We start from the raw sequence: 16,217 nt of genomic DNA on the forward strand, positions 1-16,217 counted from the left end.
TAACTGCCAGTGTAGATAATGTTGGTAGTGTCTTGTCCAACACCCAAATCAGTCATAAGGCGTCTGAGCCATACAGACTCAACCGTAGTTGTAAAGACTGCCCTGTACTCAGCCTTAGAACTTGAAGTGGCCATAGTAGGTTTCTTCTTGCTCAACCATGATATACATGAACTGCCAAGCATGAAACAAAAATCACTTGTGGACACTCGCGTGTCAAAACAACCAACCCAATCTAAGTCCGAAAAATCATGTAAGTCTGGCAGCAATGATCCCCCCTTGGTATAAAACAAGCCAAGATGTAAAGGGCCACTCAAGTAGAGAAAGATCCTCTTGACAGCCTTCCAATGCTTAGACATTGGGCTATGCATAAATTTGCTAACCTGTAATTGAATATCCGGCCTCGTGTTGCATACATAAATGAGGCATCCAATAGCATTTTGGTAAAGAGTGACATCTGTAGGATCACCAGCATCATGAAGACTGAATTTCAAACTTGTTTCAATGGGAGTGGCAATAGGTTTGCAATCCTCAAGTCCAAACTTACATAGCAATGTTTCTAACTTTCTTGACCAAGGCAATACCACCATCACACTGCTTAAATTGTATACCCAAGTAATGATGCAACAGCCCCAAATCTTTCATCTTGAAAGTAGCATTCAAATCAAACTTAGCAATATGTCTCTTATTTGGTCCAGTGATCAGCAAATCATCTACATAAAGAACCACAATGAGAAGTACATCACCCTCACGCTTTACATACAATGTGCTTTCTGTTGGACTGTTATACAAAAGCCTCGTTTGACCAAATGAGTGTAAGCCTTCTCATACCAAGCACGAGGAGATTGCTTTGACCCATAGAAAGCTTTGTTACATTTGCACACCTTACCTCTTGTCCTTTCTTGACAAAACCGCGAGGCTGTGTTACAAAAACTTCCTCAAGTATGTCACCATTCAAGAAAGCAGTAACAATGTCTGACTGATGTACATCCCACCCAAAATGAGCTGCCAATGCACATAGATAATACACAATAGTCATACGTCAAGTGGAAGAAAAGGTCTCTTCATAATCTATGCCCTTTTACTGTGCATAACCCTTTGCAACAAGTCGAGCCTTATAGCGATCAATCTCACCATCCAGCTTGCGTTTCAACTTGTAAACCCACTTTGTACCAATGGCCTTTTTGCCAGGAGGCAAATCACATAAAGTCCATGTGTCATTTTCTATAAGTAAACCATATTCTGATTGCATGGTAGCCATCCAATTTTTTGAATTTTGTGCTTCATCAAAAGACAGAGGTTCCTCAACATCATGTAAGTTAGACACAGCCAAAGTATAACAATCTGATGCATAAGATGCATGGCAAGAGCCTGAACGAGCACGATTAGACAAAGGTGCATCCAAATTACTATCACGCAAAGTGTGCACCAAACATTTTGGCATACCTCTAGCCTGCTCATTTTGAGCCCTTTCCTCATCAAGTACATCATGTACATATGCATCAGTAATAGGTTGATCTGTAACATTTTCAAAAACCCCCATATGATGTACATTTGCCTCATTGGAATTTACATTCGTACTTGCACCACTAAAAAGATGCAACAAAGTGTCATAAATTTCTTGTGAGCTTACATTACTGTCTCTAGTATATGACATCAAAGGCTGAACAAACTCTTCCACAAACACAATATCACGTGCGACCAAAATACGCTTTGTTTGCAGATGGTACAACTTGTAACCTTTGCTTTCAACACTATAACCAACAAAAATACATTTGGCAGCCGTATCATCCAATTTTTTGCAATGTGCTTGTGGCACTAAACCATAAGCCAAACAACCAAAAACATGCATGTGCTCAATAGATGGCTTTCTATCATGCCATGCTTCATATGGAGTCATAGACTGCAACGCGTTCGTAGGACACCTGTTGAGTACATAAGTGGCACACATGACAGCCTCGAGCCAAAACGAATGTGGTAAAGCTGGACTCTTGACCATACATCTTGTTAATTTTGTAAGAGACCTATTTTTTCTCTGAGCAACACCATTTTGTTGAGGCGATACGGCACTGTACATTGGTGTTTTATCCCACAACTAGCTTGAAATGCATTAAATGCATGAGACATATACTCCTTCCCTCGGTTGGAACGGAGGGTGTCCATAGTACATTTCAAGACATTTTCAGCCATAGCAAGAAATTGCTTGAAGCACATGAACACTTCGGACTTAGCTTTCAACGGATATACCCATGCATGCTTGGAGTAGTATGAAAGATACGAAGTACAAGCAATTTCCCAAGGACGGAGTTTTATATAGGCCCACAAACATCACTATGCACAAGTTGCAATCTGCATGTAGCACGAACTAACCCATCCTTTGGAAACTTAGCACGCTGCATTATACCCAAAATACAGCCTTCACAAACATGTTTGACAGGTGCTTCAAGAGGAGGAAAAGAAGCAATCATATCAGATTTCTGCATATGCAGCAAACTGGCAAAATTCAGATGCCCAAAAAGTGCATGCCACAATTTTGCATCTAAAACAACCCTTGAATCTACAAATGCATTTGCAAAATTTTGTCCACACTTATCATACAAAGTGAGCTTATACAGCCCACGACACAAAAGGCGAGATGCAACAATTTCATCACCAAAACTGAGATCAAGAACTGTACATCTGTCATCCACAAAGTTGACTACAAGTCCAAGTCTAGCAAGTGCAAATACGGACAAAAGATTCTTCTTGATCCCAGGTACATCAAGTGCATCAACAAGTGTGAAAGAACTTCCATTTGCAGCAGTAAGCACAATCTTTTCAACTCCTTGAGCCGGATAAGAGGCATTGTTGGCACAAGTGACTGAATTCCCATGAGGGACAAACTCGAGAGGTGAACAATTCACAATGTGAGGTAATGTGCTTTGTAGCACCACTTTCGAAATACCACACACGTGAATCTACAGCAATTGACATGCATGCATCATGGACAACACGATTGTAAGTGTACTCTACACTAAAAGCCCATTCTGCATCAACATCAGCATCACAATCTCCTTTCACAGAAAACTCAACAATGGGTACATTTGTAGTGGAACCAGCATTTGCAATGGAACCACCCTCTTTCTTCTTAGCCTCTTTCGCCTTCAACTTAGGAAACTGTTGGATCAAGTGATCATTAGCTTTACAATAATGGCAATGCATCTTCTTTTTTCCCTTATCACTAGAATTTTCAGACGAATTGCTGTCATCAGAAGCATTAGGAACAAGTGATTTTCCACTCGCAGAAGAACCATAAGAAGTGTTTGCATTGATGTTACCACCCTTTCTTTGAGCAGCAATAAAAGCCTATTCAACTACACGCTGTCTAATTTCCTGTTTTTTCTGGAAAGTGACTCTTGCAACAACAATGTGCACAATGCATCAAACTTGAAAAGTTCAGGATTTCCTTGGGTCATGAGTGTCCAAGTACTAGCAAAAGTCTGGTAAGAGTCTGACAAGGCATCAAGAACAGTCTGCACAAGGGAACTGTCTAAAATGACTTCACCTGCAGAAATAAGTTGCTCATTGATATCCTTGACACCAGTAAGGAAAGTGTCCATGTCATCTTCCTCATGCATAATCTTCGACTCCAACTCTTTAGCAGCAATGCAATTTTTACCTCATTGCGGCTTGCATAAAGACCAACCAAAATATCCCAAGCTTGTTTTGCAAATTTTGTTGAACGAATGTGAGGAGTAATGGTGCGCTTCACTGACAATGCAATCAATGCATGAGCCTTTGCATCCTTTACATCCCAACGAGCTTGTTATGTCGTAGAAAAAACAACTCTAACAGCAAAAATCCTTGCAACAAGACCTGCAACATCCTGAACATCGCCTACATCCTCAGAACTAGGACGTATATCAACGCCCTACACAATATTCAAGACGCCCTTTGACACAAGAACATGTTGCACCATTGCTCAAGGCACACAATAGACAGTGTGTTACTTAGTGTGCAATGGAAAGATGGATAGCCCTAGAATGAATGGGCATATATACAATGCACAGGGGAAAAAACTTCCTAAAGAGGGAAAAAATTCCCCGGTGGTCCTAAGTGTGTTCACACACATCACTACCACATGTATATGGTAACAACCTGTTCATTGCAAGAGGGTAAGTGGGAGAGGGGTTTGTTATCCCGGTTGAAAAGAACTTAGTTCGAGGTACACCGTTGGGAACTATAGACTTAATTATGGAGTCTCTCGAGGCTTGCCTTTGGCTTAACCATTATTGAGCTACTAGAAATCTCAACAGGAACCATAATCAACCGAGCAATGTTAGACCCTCTCCACTACTCTTTGCAATCAACCGTCTCTAAACCACGGGTGTGGCTGCTTGAGAGCTAATTTTCAAAAGTAAAGAAGAGTAGCAACTAAACTTTTGGGTTGCCAAAGCTCAAAGTAGCCTAGATATTAGTATGGCTGACAATAATAAAGAGAGAAAAATGAATATTGACAACTTTGATTTGGCACATGAAGGTGCTACTAATGATGCCCCCATGTTTGTGAACTATCTTGTTACTAGGTTCCAACAAGCTATAGGAAACCCTGCTTTGCAAGCGGAAGTTGACCAACAACTTTGCGCTCATGGGATTCTCCAAACTCCCCCAAGAGGAGAGAGAGCTTAGGAAGCCTCTTGTAGATGTTAGGAAATATGACATAGCTAAGTAGATATTTGAGTAGATTGCTTAATGGAGAGAGATATTTTACACACACAAGAGATTATAGAGTAGAGAGAAAGAGAGAGAGAGTACACACGATATACGTGGTTCACCCAATGTGGGCTACGTCCACGGAAAAGCAACCACTCAATCGCTTTAGTACTTCAAAACAAAAAGTAGGTTACAAACGGATTATACCCTTTTGGAGCTCCATCCTTGCTTCACTCTCACCACCTCACACCCACCTTGTTGCATCAACTTCACACTATGAAATGTGTGTAGAAATGGCCTCCTTTTATAGGCCAAAAGGGCTGCCTTCTCTCATAAGAGGCAGCCATGTGTAGCCGCCCTTGTGTAGATGAGTCCAAATTGGACTCTCCAATCCGCACATGTGTGGCCGTCCTTGAGAAGACAAGTCCGCTTTTGAATTCGGCCACCGGCCATTGACTTCCGACCGGTCTTTTTCTGACCACTTTCCGGCCGTCGTTCGGCCATAATATTCCGTCGAAAAGGAATATTCGAGCAAAGGGCGTTAAAATTCTGGTTTCCGACGAGTGATTTTATTTTTCGACGAGTTATTTTTCTTCATGCACGATGGATTCTCCTCATAATGGGGGCCTTACAAATGTGCATTTTTAACACAGAAAATTACAAGGTGTAAATCAGGTTCCATTCTTAACAATCTTCCACTTGGAGAATGATCTCCAAACCAAACCTGTGACTGCTTTCTATCCTGGCTTCTTATCCTTGAATGCCGATTGAAGATGAGCAAAAGCTCAACTTCTCCTTGTTGACCACCTTTGTAAACATGTCTGCGGGATTTTCACTTGTATGCACCTTTCCTAACTTTAGTTGTCCCTCTTCCAAAAGAGTGCGTATGAAGTGATATCTCACCTCATTGTGCTTTGTCCTTTAATGAAAGGGTGAGTTCTTCACAAGATGGATAGTGCTATCACTGTACAAGAAACAATTGTCTTGTTTGAATCCAAGCTCTTTTAAGAATCTGTGAAGCCACAGAATTTCTTTGCTTGCCTCCGTCATTGCTACATACTCTGCTTCTGTGGTAGAAAGTGAGACCACTTTCTGCAGCTTTGAAGCCTAGCTTACTGCTGTGCCTCCAACCTTGAAGACATAGCTAGTAGTGCTCCTTCGAGTATCTTTGTCACCTGCCATATCTGCATCAACATACCCTTCTAGAAAAATATCAGCTCCTCCAAAATACAAAGCATTTGTTGTTTTTCCTTTTAGATACCTAAGTATCCACTTCACAGCTTGCCAGTGCTCTTTACCTGGGTTGTCCATGAACCTACTTATGACTCCCACTACATGTGCAATGTCTGGCCTTGTCCAGACCATAGCATACATAAGAGAACCTATCGCTGTAGCATATGGAACATATAGACATATAGGCTAACCAAGGATATGTGTCTTTGGACAAATATCCTTGGTTAGTTTAAAGTGACCAGCCAAAGGTGTAGAAACCGTTTTTGCATTTTGCATTGCAAACCTTTCTAGTACCTTCTTGATGCAATCCTTTTGAGATAGCTTTATTGTCTTCTTCGTCCTTTCCCTTGATATCTTCATACAAAGTATCCTCTTTGCAGCACCTAATCTTTCATTGAAAAAGATTTAGAAAGCTCCTCTTTTAGGTCTTTGATGTCCTGCATATTAGCACTTGCAATCAGCATGTCATCAACATACAACATTAGGATGATGAACTTCCCATCTCCCAAATTCTTCGTGTAGACGCAATGATCTGAGTTGCATCTTCTGAATCCATGATCTAACATCCATCGATCGAACTTCAAGTACCATTGTCTTGATGCTTGCTTTAAACCATACAAGCTTTTCTTTAATCTGCAAACCATTTTCTTCTTACCTTTTACTTCATACCCCTCTGGGTGAAGCATGTAAATTTCCTCCTCTAAGTCACCGTGAGGGAATGCCGTATTTACATCCGTTTGCTCAAGTTTAGATCATGAGCAGCCACAAGGCTTAAGACAAGCTTAATTGAGTTCATTTTTGCAACAAGAGAAAATATTTCATTGAAGTCAATACCTTTCTTTTCAGAAAACCCTTTTACCACAAGCCTAGACTTGTACCTTTTCTTCCCACCTTCTTCTTCCTTTAGCTTGTACACCCATTTTTTTGAAGTGCCCGCTTACCTTTAGGTTAGGCAACTCAACCGACTCCCATGTTTGGTTGCAATGTAGTGAGTCCATCTCGACTTGCATGCTCTTCGTCCATTCTTCTTTGGATTCGTGTTGCATATCTTCTTTGTATGATTCCGGCTCTCCAGAATCTGAGATCAAGAGATGGTTGAAGGAAGGAACGAACCTTTCTGGAGGTCTACTTGCTCTTGTAGATCTTCAGAGAATACATTGAGGCTCCTCATTTGGTTGACATTGTTGCACATTGTCACCGTTTACAGTCCTTGAGTCTTCACCGTCCTCAAGCTCCATGTACTCATCACCTGTTTCTTTTGTTTGTTTTCTTTCCAAGTAATCTTTGTACATATTTTGTTCGTTAAAAATTACATCCCTATTCCTTAAGATTTTACCATCTTCACGATTCCATAGGCGATACCCAAAGTCACCTTCTATAGCCAATGAAGAAACACTTTTTGGACTTTGCATCTAGCTTCGATCTTAGGCTTCTATCTATGTGCATGAAAGCCTCACACCCAAACACTTTGAGAAATACATAATTCACCGGTTTACCTGTCCATGTCTCTTCTGGAACTGTCCCATCCAATGCCGTTGAGGGTGACTGGTTGATTAAGTACACATACGTACTTATAGCTTCCGCCCAAAGCTCAAGCGGTAGGCCTACATGTAGCCGCATGCTTCGTGCTCATTCCATGATTGTCATGTTCATCCTTTCCAAAATCCCATTTTGTTGAGGTGTCCTTGGGGTTGTCCTTTGTCTCCAAATGACATTGCTAGCACACAAGCTTTCAAAAGCTTGGCTGCAATATATCGCCTCCATTGTCGGATCCGAGGCACTTAACCTTCGTACGTGTTTCATTCTCCACAAAGGCTTTCCACCTTTGGAATATGGAAAATACATCGAACTTATTCTTCATGACATAAACCCATGTTTTTCTAGTCGCATTGTCTATGAATGTTACATAGTACAATGAGCCACCAAGTGATGGTGTACTTGCAGGACCCCAAACATCAGAATGAACTAACTCAAGTTTTTTCTTTTTTCTTTCATTTCGTGATTTTTGAAATTTTACCCTCTTTTGTTTACCATAAACACAATCTTCACAGAACTCTAAGTCCACTTCTTTCAAACCTAGCAAAAGCTTCTTTGTTTGAAGGATTGACATTCCTTTGGCACTCATATGCCCAAGCCGGTAGTGCCACACCGTATTGTCAACTTCTATAGTTGTTGCACAAGCTGAAAGTTGCGTGCTGATAGTACACAAGTAAAGTGTACCGACCTTCTCTCCCTTGGCAACCACCAAAGATCCCTTTGAGATCTTCCACCGTTTGTTTCCGAATGCAATGTTGTGACCTTCATCGTCCAATTGTCCTGTAGAGATCAAATTTTTCCGAAAAGAAGGAACATGCCTAACATCTTTAAGCTTCCATTCATTTCCGTTAGCAGTTATGATAGAAAATGTACCTTTGTCGACAATCTCACAAGCTTCATCATCTCCCGAGTATACATACCCAAAATTACCTTTGGTGTAGTCTTGGAAATGTTGCTTGTGTGGTGTCACATGGAATGAAGCCCCGGAATCTACTAGCCAGGAATTAGACACATTGTCTAATGAGAGAATTAGAGCATCTTGCTCTACTTTACCTACCACATTGGCCTATGATGTTGGCTTGTTGTCTTGAGACTCAGTCTCCTTCTTCTTCTTAGACTAGCAATCCTTCTTGACGCGGCTCTTCTTACCGCAGTTCCAACATTCAAGAACTGACTTTGTGCGTGACTTGCTCCGTCTTGAGCGATCACAACCCTTTTGGTTTTTGAACCTCTCCTAAAGCCTTCCTCTTGTTTCCACTACCAGTGCAACACTTGATGATTCTCTTGTGCTTCTCCTTCATATTTCCTCACTTAGGAGAACACGCACACATCATCAAACTTAAGAGTATTTGTGCCAAAAATAGGATTACTTACAGCCATCACAAGGCTGTCCCAACTATCCGATAGAGATGATAGTGTAAGGAGAGCTCGCACTTTGTCATCGAAATTGATTTTCACCTATCGAAGTTGACTTATGTTTGTGTTAAATTCATTTAGGTGTTCTGCAAACTGAACCATTTTCTGTCATCTTTAGATTGAACAAGCGCTTCATAAGAAATACCTTACTGGATGTCGATGGTTTCTCGTAGAAGTCATCAAGTGACTTCATCAAGTCCTCCATGGTCTTCATCTCCGAAACATTGAAGGCCACCGTTGACGCCAAGCTTAACCGGATTGTTCCTAGTGCCTTTCGATCAAGGACAATCCATGCTTCATCTGCCATTGTTGCAAGCTTCTTCGCAAGACCGCTTAGTGGCAAATAGAGGTCCTTCTGGTAGAGATAGTCTTCAATCTACATCTTCCAATGTTAGTAGTTTTTGTCGTTGAACTTCTCAATCTTGAGCTTCACTTCCTCCGTCATAACTCCTACTCAATTCAAGGAATCCTTTCCTTGAGATACCTTAGCTACGAGCAAACCTTGCTCTGATACCAATTGTTAGGAAATATGACGTAGCTAAGTAGATATTTGAGTAGATTACTGAATGGAGAGAGATAATCTATACACACAAGAGATTATAGAGTAGAGAGAGAGAGAGAGAGAGAGAGAGAGAGAGAGAGAGAGAGAGAGAGAGAGAGAGAGAGAGAGTACACACGATATACGTGGTTCACCCAATGTGGGCTACGTCCACAGGAAAGCAATCACTCAATGGCTTTAGTACTTCAAAACAAGAAGTAGGTTACAAAGGCATTATACCCTTTTGGAGCTCCTGCCTTGCTTCACTCTCACCACCTCACACCCACCTTGCTGCATCAACTTCACACTATGAAATGTGTGTAGAAATGGCCTCTTTTTATAAGCCAAAAGGGTTGTCCTCTCTCATGAGAGGCAGCCATGTGTAGCTGCCCTTGTGTAGATAAGTCCAAATCGGACCCTCCAATCCGCCCATGTGTGGCTGCCCTTGAGAAGACAAGTTCGTTTTTGAATTCGGCCACCCGCCATTGACTTTCAACCACCAGCCACCGGCCATTGACTTCTGACCACCAGCCACCGGTCGACTGGCCAACCGACCGATCGTTTTCCGACCACTTTCCAGCCGCCGTCTGGCCATAATATTCCGACGAAAAGGAATATTCCGATGAAGGGCATTAAAATTTTGGTTTTCAACGAGTGATTTTATCTTCCAGCGAGTTACTTTTCTTCACGCACGATGGCTTCTCCTCATAACGGGGGCCTTTCAAATGTGCATTTTCACACTGAAAATTACAAGGAGTAAATCAGGCTCCATACTTAACAGTAGAGGCTTCCAAAAGAGGAATCTATCTAGTGAGAGAAGGAGAGGTACCCTATGAAAGAGAAATAAGTGAATCTCCAAATTATTTGAAGGATGTGGCTCCATGAAGAAGCTGATCTCGACAATCCCCCACTCCTGCCAAGAGGAAAAGATCATCATATAGTCCTTCTCCTTGTTGCTCTAAGAGGGAAGAGAGAAATCAAAAGAAAAAGGTGAGAAAGAGGTCACCCTCTTCTCCATCTTCATCATCTTCCTCCTCTTCCGATGAAAGCAATGGTTTTTCTCCTAGAGAATACAAGAAGGGAGGACATCACAAATCCTATGCTGCTTGGAAAAGGTCCTACAACCTTAACAATTTCAAGGAGGGAGAAAAGAGCATCTATGGCACCTTTGGAGCTACAAAAAAAGTCTTGGCTTTTATCCAGCAATTTGATGTGGCCTTTGGAGATAAGGGCTTCACGGAGTCCTTCAAGCTACGTCACGTAGCTACACATTTTCAAAAGTCTAGCCGACAATGCTGGGCTAGTCTACGAGGTAACAACAAAGCTCCCAAGACATGGAAAACTCTATGAGTTTCCATAATGAAGCAATTTCTTGCAAAGCGACACCAAGGAAAAAGTGCTTACTGAGTGGCAAAGTTTGAAGCTAACTCCCAATGAGTCTATCCACATGTATGTGGACAAGTTTTGGGATTTACATCTCAAAGTTACTGTCTACCAAAAGATAGACTTCACCAAACAAAAGCAGCAACTTTATGTGGGACTAGCTGAAGATATGGCCGACTATGTCAACTCTCAAAGGCTTAGGACCATCATTGAGGTAATTCACCATACTATGGTCGCTTCACAAATCAGTTTCCAATAAGGGGCTTTCCCAAGCTCAACAAGAGGAGATTATGAGGCAAGTATATGAGCTGGTGGATAAGGAGATGGTGAGGCATAGTTCCTCTCCTTTTGTTTACCCGTCATATAAGTGCAAAAAAGGTAGCACATACCGTATGTGTGTTGACTATAGAGCACTAAATCGGATTACTATCAAGAACAGATTTCCCATACCGTGGGTAGAAGATCTGTTTGATAAGCTACAAGGGTATATCTCCTTCAGTAAGATTGACCTTAAAAAGTGGCTACCATCAAATAAGGATAGTCAATGAAGATATAGTAAAGACCGCATTTCGTACAACATTCAGGAATTATGAATATCTTGTCATGCCTTTTGGTTTGACAAATGCTTCGTCCACATTCAACCGCCTAATGGAGAAAATTTTTAGACCCAACCGCAAGTTTATTGGAGTGTTCTTTGATGATATCATCATTTACTCCAATTCTCTCGAGGAATATAAGCAACATCTCAAGGTAATCTTTCAAGCTTTGAGGGAGAATAAACATTTCATTAACCAAAAGAAGAGTGAATTTTTCCTTCAAGAGATTTAACACTTAGGTCACATTATCTCTCAAGATGGTATTTTATGGATCCAACAAAGTTAGAGATAATAAAAGGATGGCCTAACTCAAGGAATCTACACGAGCTACAAAGATTTATAGGTATGTGTCCATACTATAGACATTTCGTAGAAAAATTCTCGCAAATAGTAGGACCATTACATGGTTTAACAAAAAAGAACGTTAAGTATACATGGACTACAAAAGAGCAAAATGCTTTTGACAAGCTAAAAAAAAAGCATACCTCTCAACTTGTCCTTACACTGCCGTATCTCTCAAAACCATTTGAGGTCCAACCTGATGCTTGTGGAGATTGCCTTGGAGCAGTTTTACTTCAAGAAGGGCATGCCATAGCATATGAGAGTCGAAGACTCAATTCCAATGAGCGAGTGTTGGGCAGATATATGAAAAGGAACTACTAGCTATTTTACATGTCCTCGACACATGGAAGCATTATCTTTTGGGAACTCTATTCATCCTACGAACGGATCTCCAAAGTCTTAAGTACTTCATGACGCAAACCAAGGTTTCCGACAAACAAATGACGTGGGTAAATTTTCTTTCGCAATGTAATTTTCATATTCCTCATGTTATTGGCAAGCACAATCAAGTGGCCAATGCACTATCACAACGACAAAAAGTGAATGCAGTGTCTATAGCACCTCACAATGATCTATCTTCTATGATAGATGAGTATACTATTGACCCTGATTTCAAAAATATAGTGTCAATCATTGCCTTATAAGAGAAAAAAGAACCGTTTACCTTGCAGGATGGTTATCTTCTCCATGCCAATAGGCTATGTGTTACTAACTCCCTCCATGAGAAAGTAATGTATGAATCCCATGCTCCTCTCTATGTGGGCATAGAAGGATTCAACCTACTCTTCGAGGAGTAGAGACGTATTTCTATTGGCCTACCATGAAAGTAGACATACAAGAGTATGTTTTAAAATGCGTGGTATGCCAAAAGACCAAATATGATAGAGGGAAGCAACCTAGATTACTCCAGCCATTGCCAATTTCTAATTCACAATGGGAGAGTATATCCATGGATTTTATCTTTGAATTACCCAAGTCTATCCATGGGAATACGGGAATATGGACAATAGTCGACAGGTTTCACAAACAAGCACATTTTATACCTATCAAAAAGACTATCAAGGCACATCAAATTGCAACCCTGTTCATATCACATATTTTCAAATACCATGGTTTGCCAACATCCATAGTGTCAGATAGAGATCCTCGAATGTCCACTAATTTTTGGAAGGGTCTCTTTGAGAATCTAGGTACAATGCTAAATTTCTCTTCGGCCTATCACGCACAAACGGATGGCCAAAGTGAAATAGCTAACCTTACGATTCTAGATCTACTCAAGACCTATGTCTTGAAAGTAAATCAACGCTCACAATGGGAGAAGTACCTACCTCTTCTAGAGTATACGTACAATAACAATGTACATACTACTACAAGGAAGACACCCTTCGAAATCATTGAGAGAAGACCTAAAAGTCCCTTACTACTTAAGGTACATGGGAAGATCTTTTGCTGCTGATGAGTATAGCCAAGATCTATAAGAATCTTTTCAAAAGATTAAGGATACTATATCTATCTCACAACAAAGGCAAAAAGTTGTTGCTAACAAGCAAAGAAGGGCCTTAACTTTCAAGGTAAATGAATGGATCCTACTCAAGTTTCTCAAGGCTCGATTGAGACAAATGATGGACAAAAATCCTACACGCCACCAAAAGTATTTTGCTAAGCTAGCAAAAAATACTTCAAATTCTACACATGACATCTCAAGAAAGAAACGGCCTTTACAGTAACTCACTCTTTGATGACAGGCAAAACGTTCTCCAAGGACCAATTTGGAGGTGACCGAGCAGGTGTATTTTTCACCCTTGTGGCCCGAATACCTGTGGCATAGTACTCCCTTGGGCTCCAGTGATAATCCTTGGGCAATTCTCTCACTATTGAAACATCATGCTCTAGAGTTTGTAAAAAATGGTCCACGTCAAAAATATCTGCAAAGAAACTGTCAACAAACAGAAAAAACAGTAAGATCGTGTTAGCCACATCTTGATACACCACTTTATGAAATGTATCATACCTAGAATCCTGCCAAAAAGGATTTACATCAAGCTGTGGAAGCACAAGCGTGACACCCAAGAGTCTAGCAAGTGCAAATGCATCACATATCTGCAGTTATGGTAACCGGAAGAGAATGAAAAATAAGAAGTGTGACTACTTTGAAAAGGCTACAAATCCGTATGTGCATGGACTTACTGCTATTCGTTGCTGATTCAAACCACCCTCTAAAAAGACTTGTAAAAATCCTGATGTGTTTCCTGAAGAAACTGCATATCCTTGAAAAATTAGTGCCTACAGGCTTGCTTGAAGCAAAAGTAATTACCAAATGACACTTTGAAGTCCTGCACCAAACAGAAAAGTTCCTAGGCTTTGAATCAATTTAATAAATTGAGTTCATCTGTGTCTGTAAGTTCAACAATCTTACTTACTCTGCACTGTCCGCAAAGGTCAGATAGCAGAGGAATATGCTTGTTACACTCTTTTAAATATGCTTGTTCCAAAGATAGCCTTTGGACGAGACCCCCTGTTTGACATGCATGCGACTCTAAAACGAAAAATCCAAGGCAAGAGAGACCCTTAAGAAAAAGTACTTAGAAAATGATAAGAGGAATGTCAAGATATATATTTCCTAATGATTTACCAAATGGTTTGCCGTCAATCTCATGAAGTAGACCATGATGGTGTGGGTGGTTTAGGGAGGATGGCGACGTGTAGAACCCATGACGAGCAGACTTGCAGAGAAGAAGGACGCGCGAGAGAGAGAGAGAGAGAGAGAGAGAGAGAGAGAGAGAGAGAGAGAGAGAGAGAGAGAGAGAGAGAGAGAGAGAGAGAGAGAGAGAGAGAGAGAGAGAGAGAGAGAGAGAGAGAGAGAGAGAGAGAGAGAGAGAGAGAGAGAAATGAAATGAAATGTTATATTAACGTCTTCAAAAGGCCAGAATGACCTATGAGACCAAACTGATACAAAAGTGGTGAATCTGTTACAATGTCTGGGTACCTTAGTACTAAAGTACTAAGTGTGAAAAGTGTGAAAGTAAATGTGAAAAAACTAAATACAAAGTATTAAATAAACTTCTTAGGAGCATTCTGGGTGTCTGGCTAGAATGCTTCTAATCCTTTGTTGTAGTCTCCTCCGCTGAAGTGTGCTTCTGCATCTTGGTCATGGTCGTCTCGATTTCCTAAGCTCAATCGCTCTGTCAATTAGGGTGCCTTTGGTATGAATGTGGGTACTCCTTTGTGTTGGCTGCTGGCCTCTTGCTTCCCCTTCCACTCTTGCTTCTCTCGATCCGAAGAAGTCTGTGATCTGCCTCTGAGTCCGTAGTGCTCTTTGTCTTCTCATTAGATTATCCCTGTGCCGATGTAGTTCCAGCAGGTACAAGCCTAAGCATCTTTGATCTTGGTATTGCATGATTCTATCTAGAGGTCCAAAGCCTTCTTTAAAGAGGCAATGAAAACGGCCACGTATCTCATAGTATATTGTGCAGTGGCATATGTAGTGTAATTCTGTCTCCGGCTCCATTCCGCATAACTTGCAAATTCTGCTCTCAGGTGGGATTTCCCTAAATCTGCCAAATTCAATTTCCAACTGGTGTGAGGATGTACGAATCTGACCAATAGCACATCTCAAACCATGAGACAGGTGGGTATCCATGTAACTCGGGCGAATCACAAATCCATCTTTAGATAGTTGTAGGAAGTTTTCTTTGTAGTCGGCCATCTTCGTGCCCAATTCTTGTGTAGGGTCTACCCATGTCCTCTTAGTATCCAACTGTATAAGATCCTGTCGGATGATTTTATTAATCTCCGTTCGTGTAATTTCCAACGATGGAGCCTCAAGAGAGTATTGGAAGGGGGGTAATCTTTCCATACTGAACCCGTGTCTCTGAAACCACGAGGATAGTTGCGCATACCAGCATGATGTATCCCCTTTCATTGCCAATTGTCGAGAGGATTCGAGGGCCAGTCTAGTATATCGGCCATTATTTGTATCCCACAAACCATGTATAAAGGACACTGATTTGGTAAGAGCTTCAATTTCTATCGGAGGGGCCGCTAGTTCCGCTCGGGTAATCGCGTGTGGTACGGAGACCTTGGCTCTAATCATTCGGGAAACCATAGATACCAAAGGTCTCTCCATTGACTTCCAATTATCCTGATCCACAGATGGTCCCCAAATCTGGACCCCATAAAGCATAGCCGAAGCCACCACAGTATCAAAGAGCCAAAGTTTTGTTCGTGGTTCCTAAAACTGCACTTGTGAACACATCTTCTCCAACCCTCCCAGGGCTGCAGAGGCTCTGGATAATCTAGCATCCGCTGCTTTCTTAAGAGTAAACTTCGGTCCTACAAATACCACCCCAAGGTATGTGTATGCATCTGTGTACTCTACTGTATCCTGGCCATATGCAAATGTAGGTGCCGATCTCCTAACCCACTGCGGTGTGGTGTTAAACACCATAACTTTGGTTTTACCCAAGTTTACCGACAGTCCACTG

The 16,217-nt window shown here is 41.3% G+C and overlaps 1 protein-coding gene across 1 annotated transcript; it reads right to left on the reverse strand.

The window, feature by feature from the left end:
- Positions 1–13,461: 13,461 nt before the first annotated feature.
- On the reverse strand, positions 13,462–14,401 carry LOC147459910 (O-fucosyltransferase 31-like). The gene is made up of 4 exons (XM_086511647.1): positions 14,366–14,401; positions 13,921–14,016; positions 13,745–13,833; positions 13,462–13,669 (listed from the first exon to the last, which is right to left on the reverse strand). Exons 1-4 carry the CDS (start codon positions 14,399–14,401, stop codon positions 13,462–13,464), a joined length of 429 nt encoding a protein of 142 aa, XP_086367773.1.
- Between the last annotated feature and the right edge of the window lie 1,816 nt (positions 14,402–16,217).

Source organism: Adiantum capillus-veneris, chromosome 4, assembly GCF_014529385.1.
Source record: "Adiantum capillus-veneris isolate H3 chromosome 4, ASM1452938v2, whole genome shotgun sequence".
In the NCBI taxonomy this organism is placed as follows: domain Eukaryota; kingdom Viridiplantae; phylum Streptophyta; class Polypodiopsida; order Polypodiales; family Pteridaceae; genus Adiantum; species Adiantum capillus-veneris.

Bases quoted from the DNA above. Each gene is read 5' to 3' on its own strand.
- LOC147459910 (XM_086511647.1), bottom strand. From the start codon at position 14,401: ATGGTCTACTTCATGAGATTGACGGCAAACCATTTG. The intron at 14,017-14,365 runs GTAAATCATTAG...GCAAGCCTGTAG, and splicing joins GATTGACGGCAAACCATTTG to GCACTAATTTTTCAAGGATA. The intron at 13,834-13,920 runs GTAAGTCCATGC...CCATAACTGCAG, and splicing joins TGAATCAGCAACGAATAGCA to ATATGTGATGCATTTGCACT.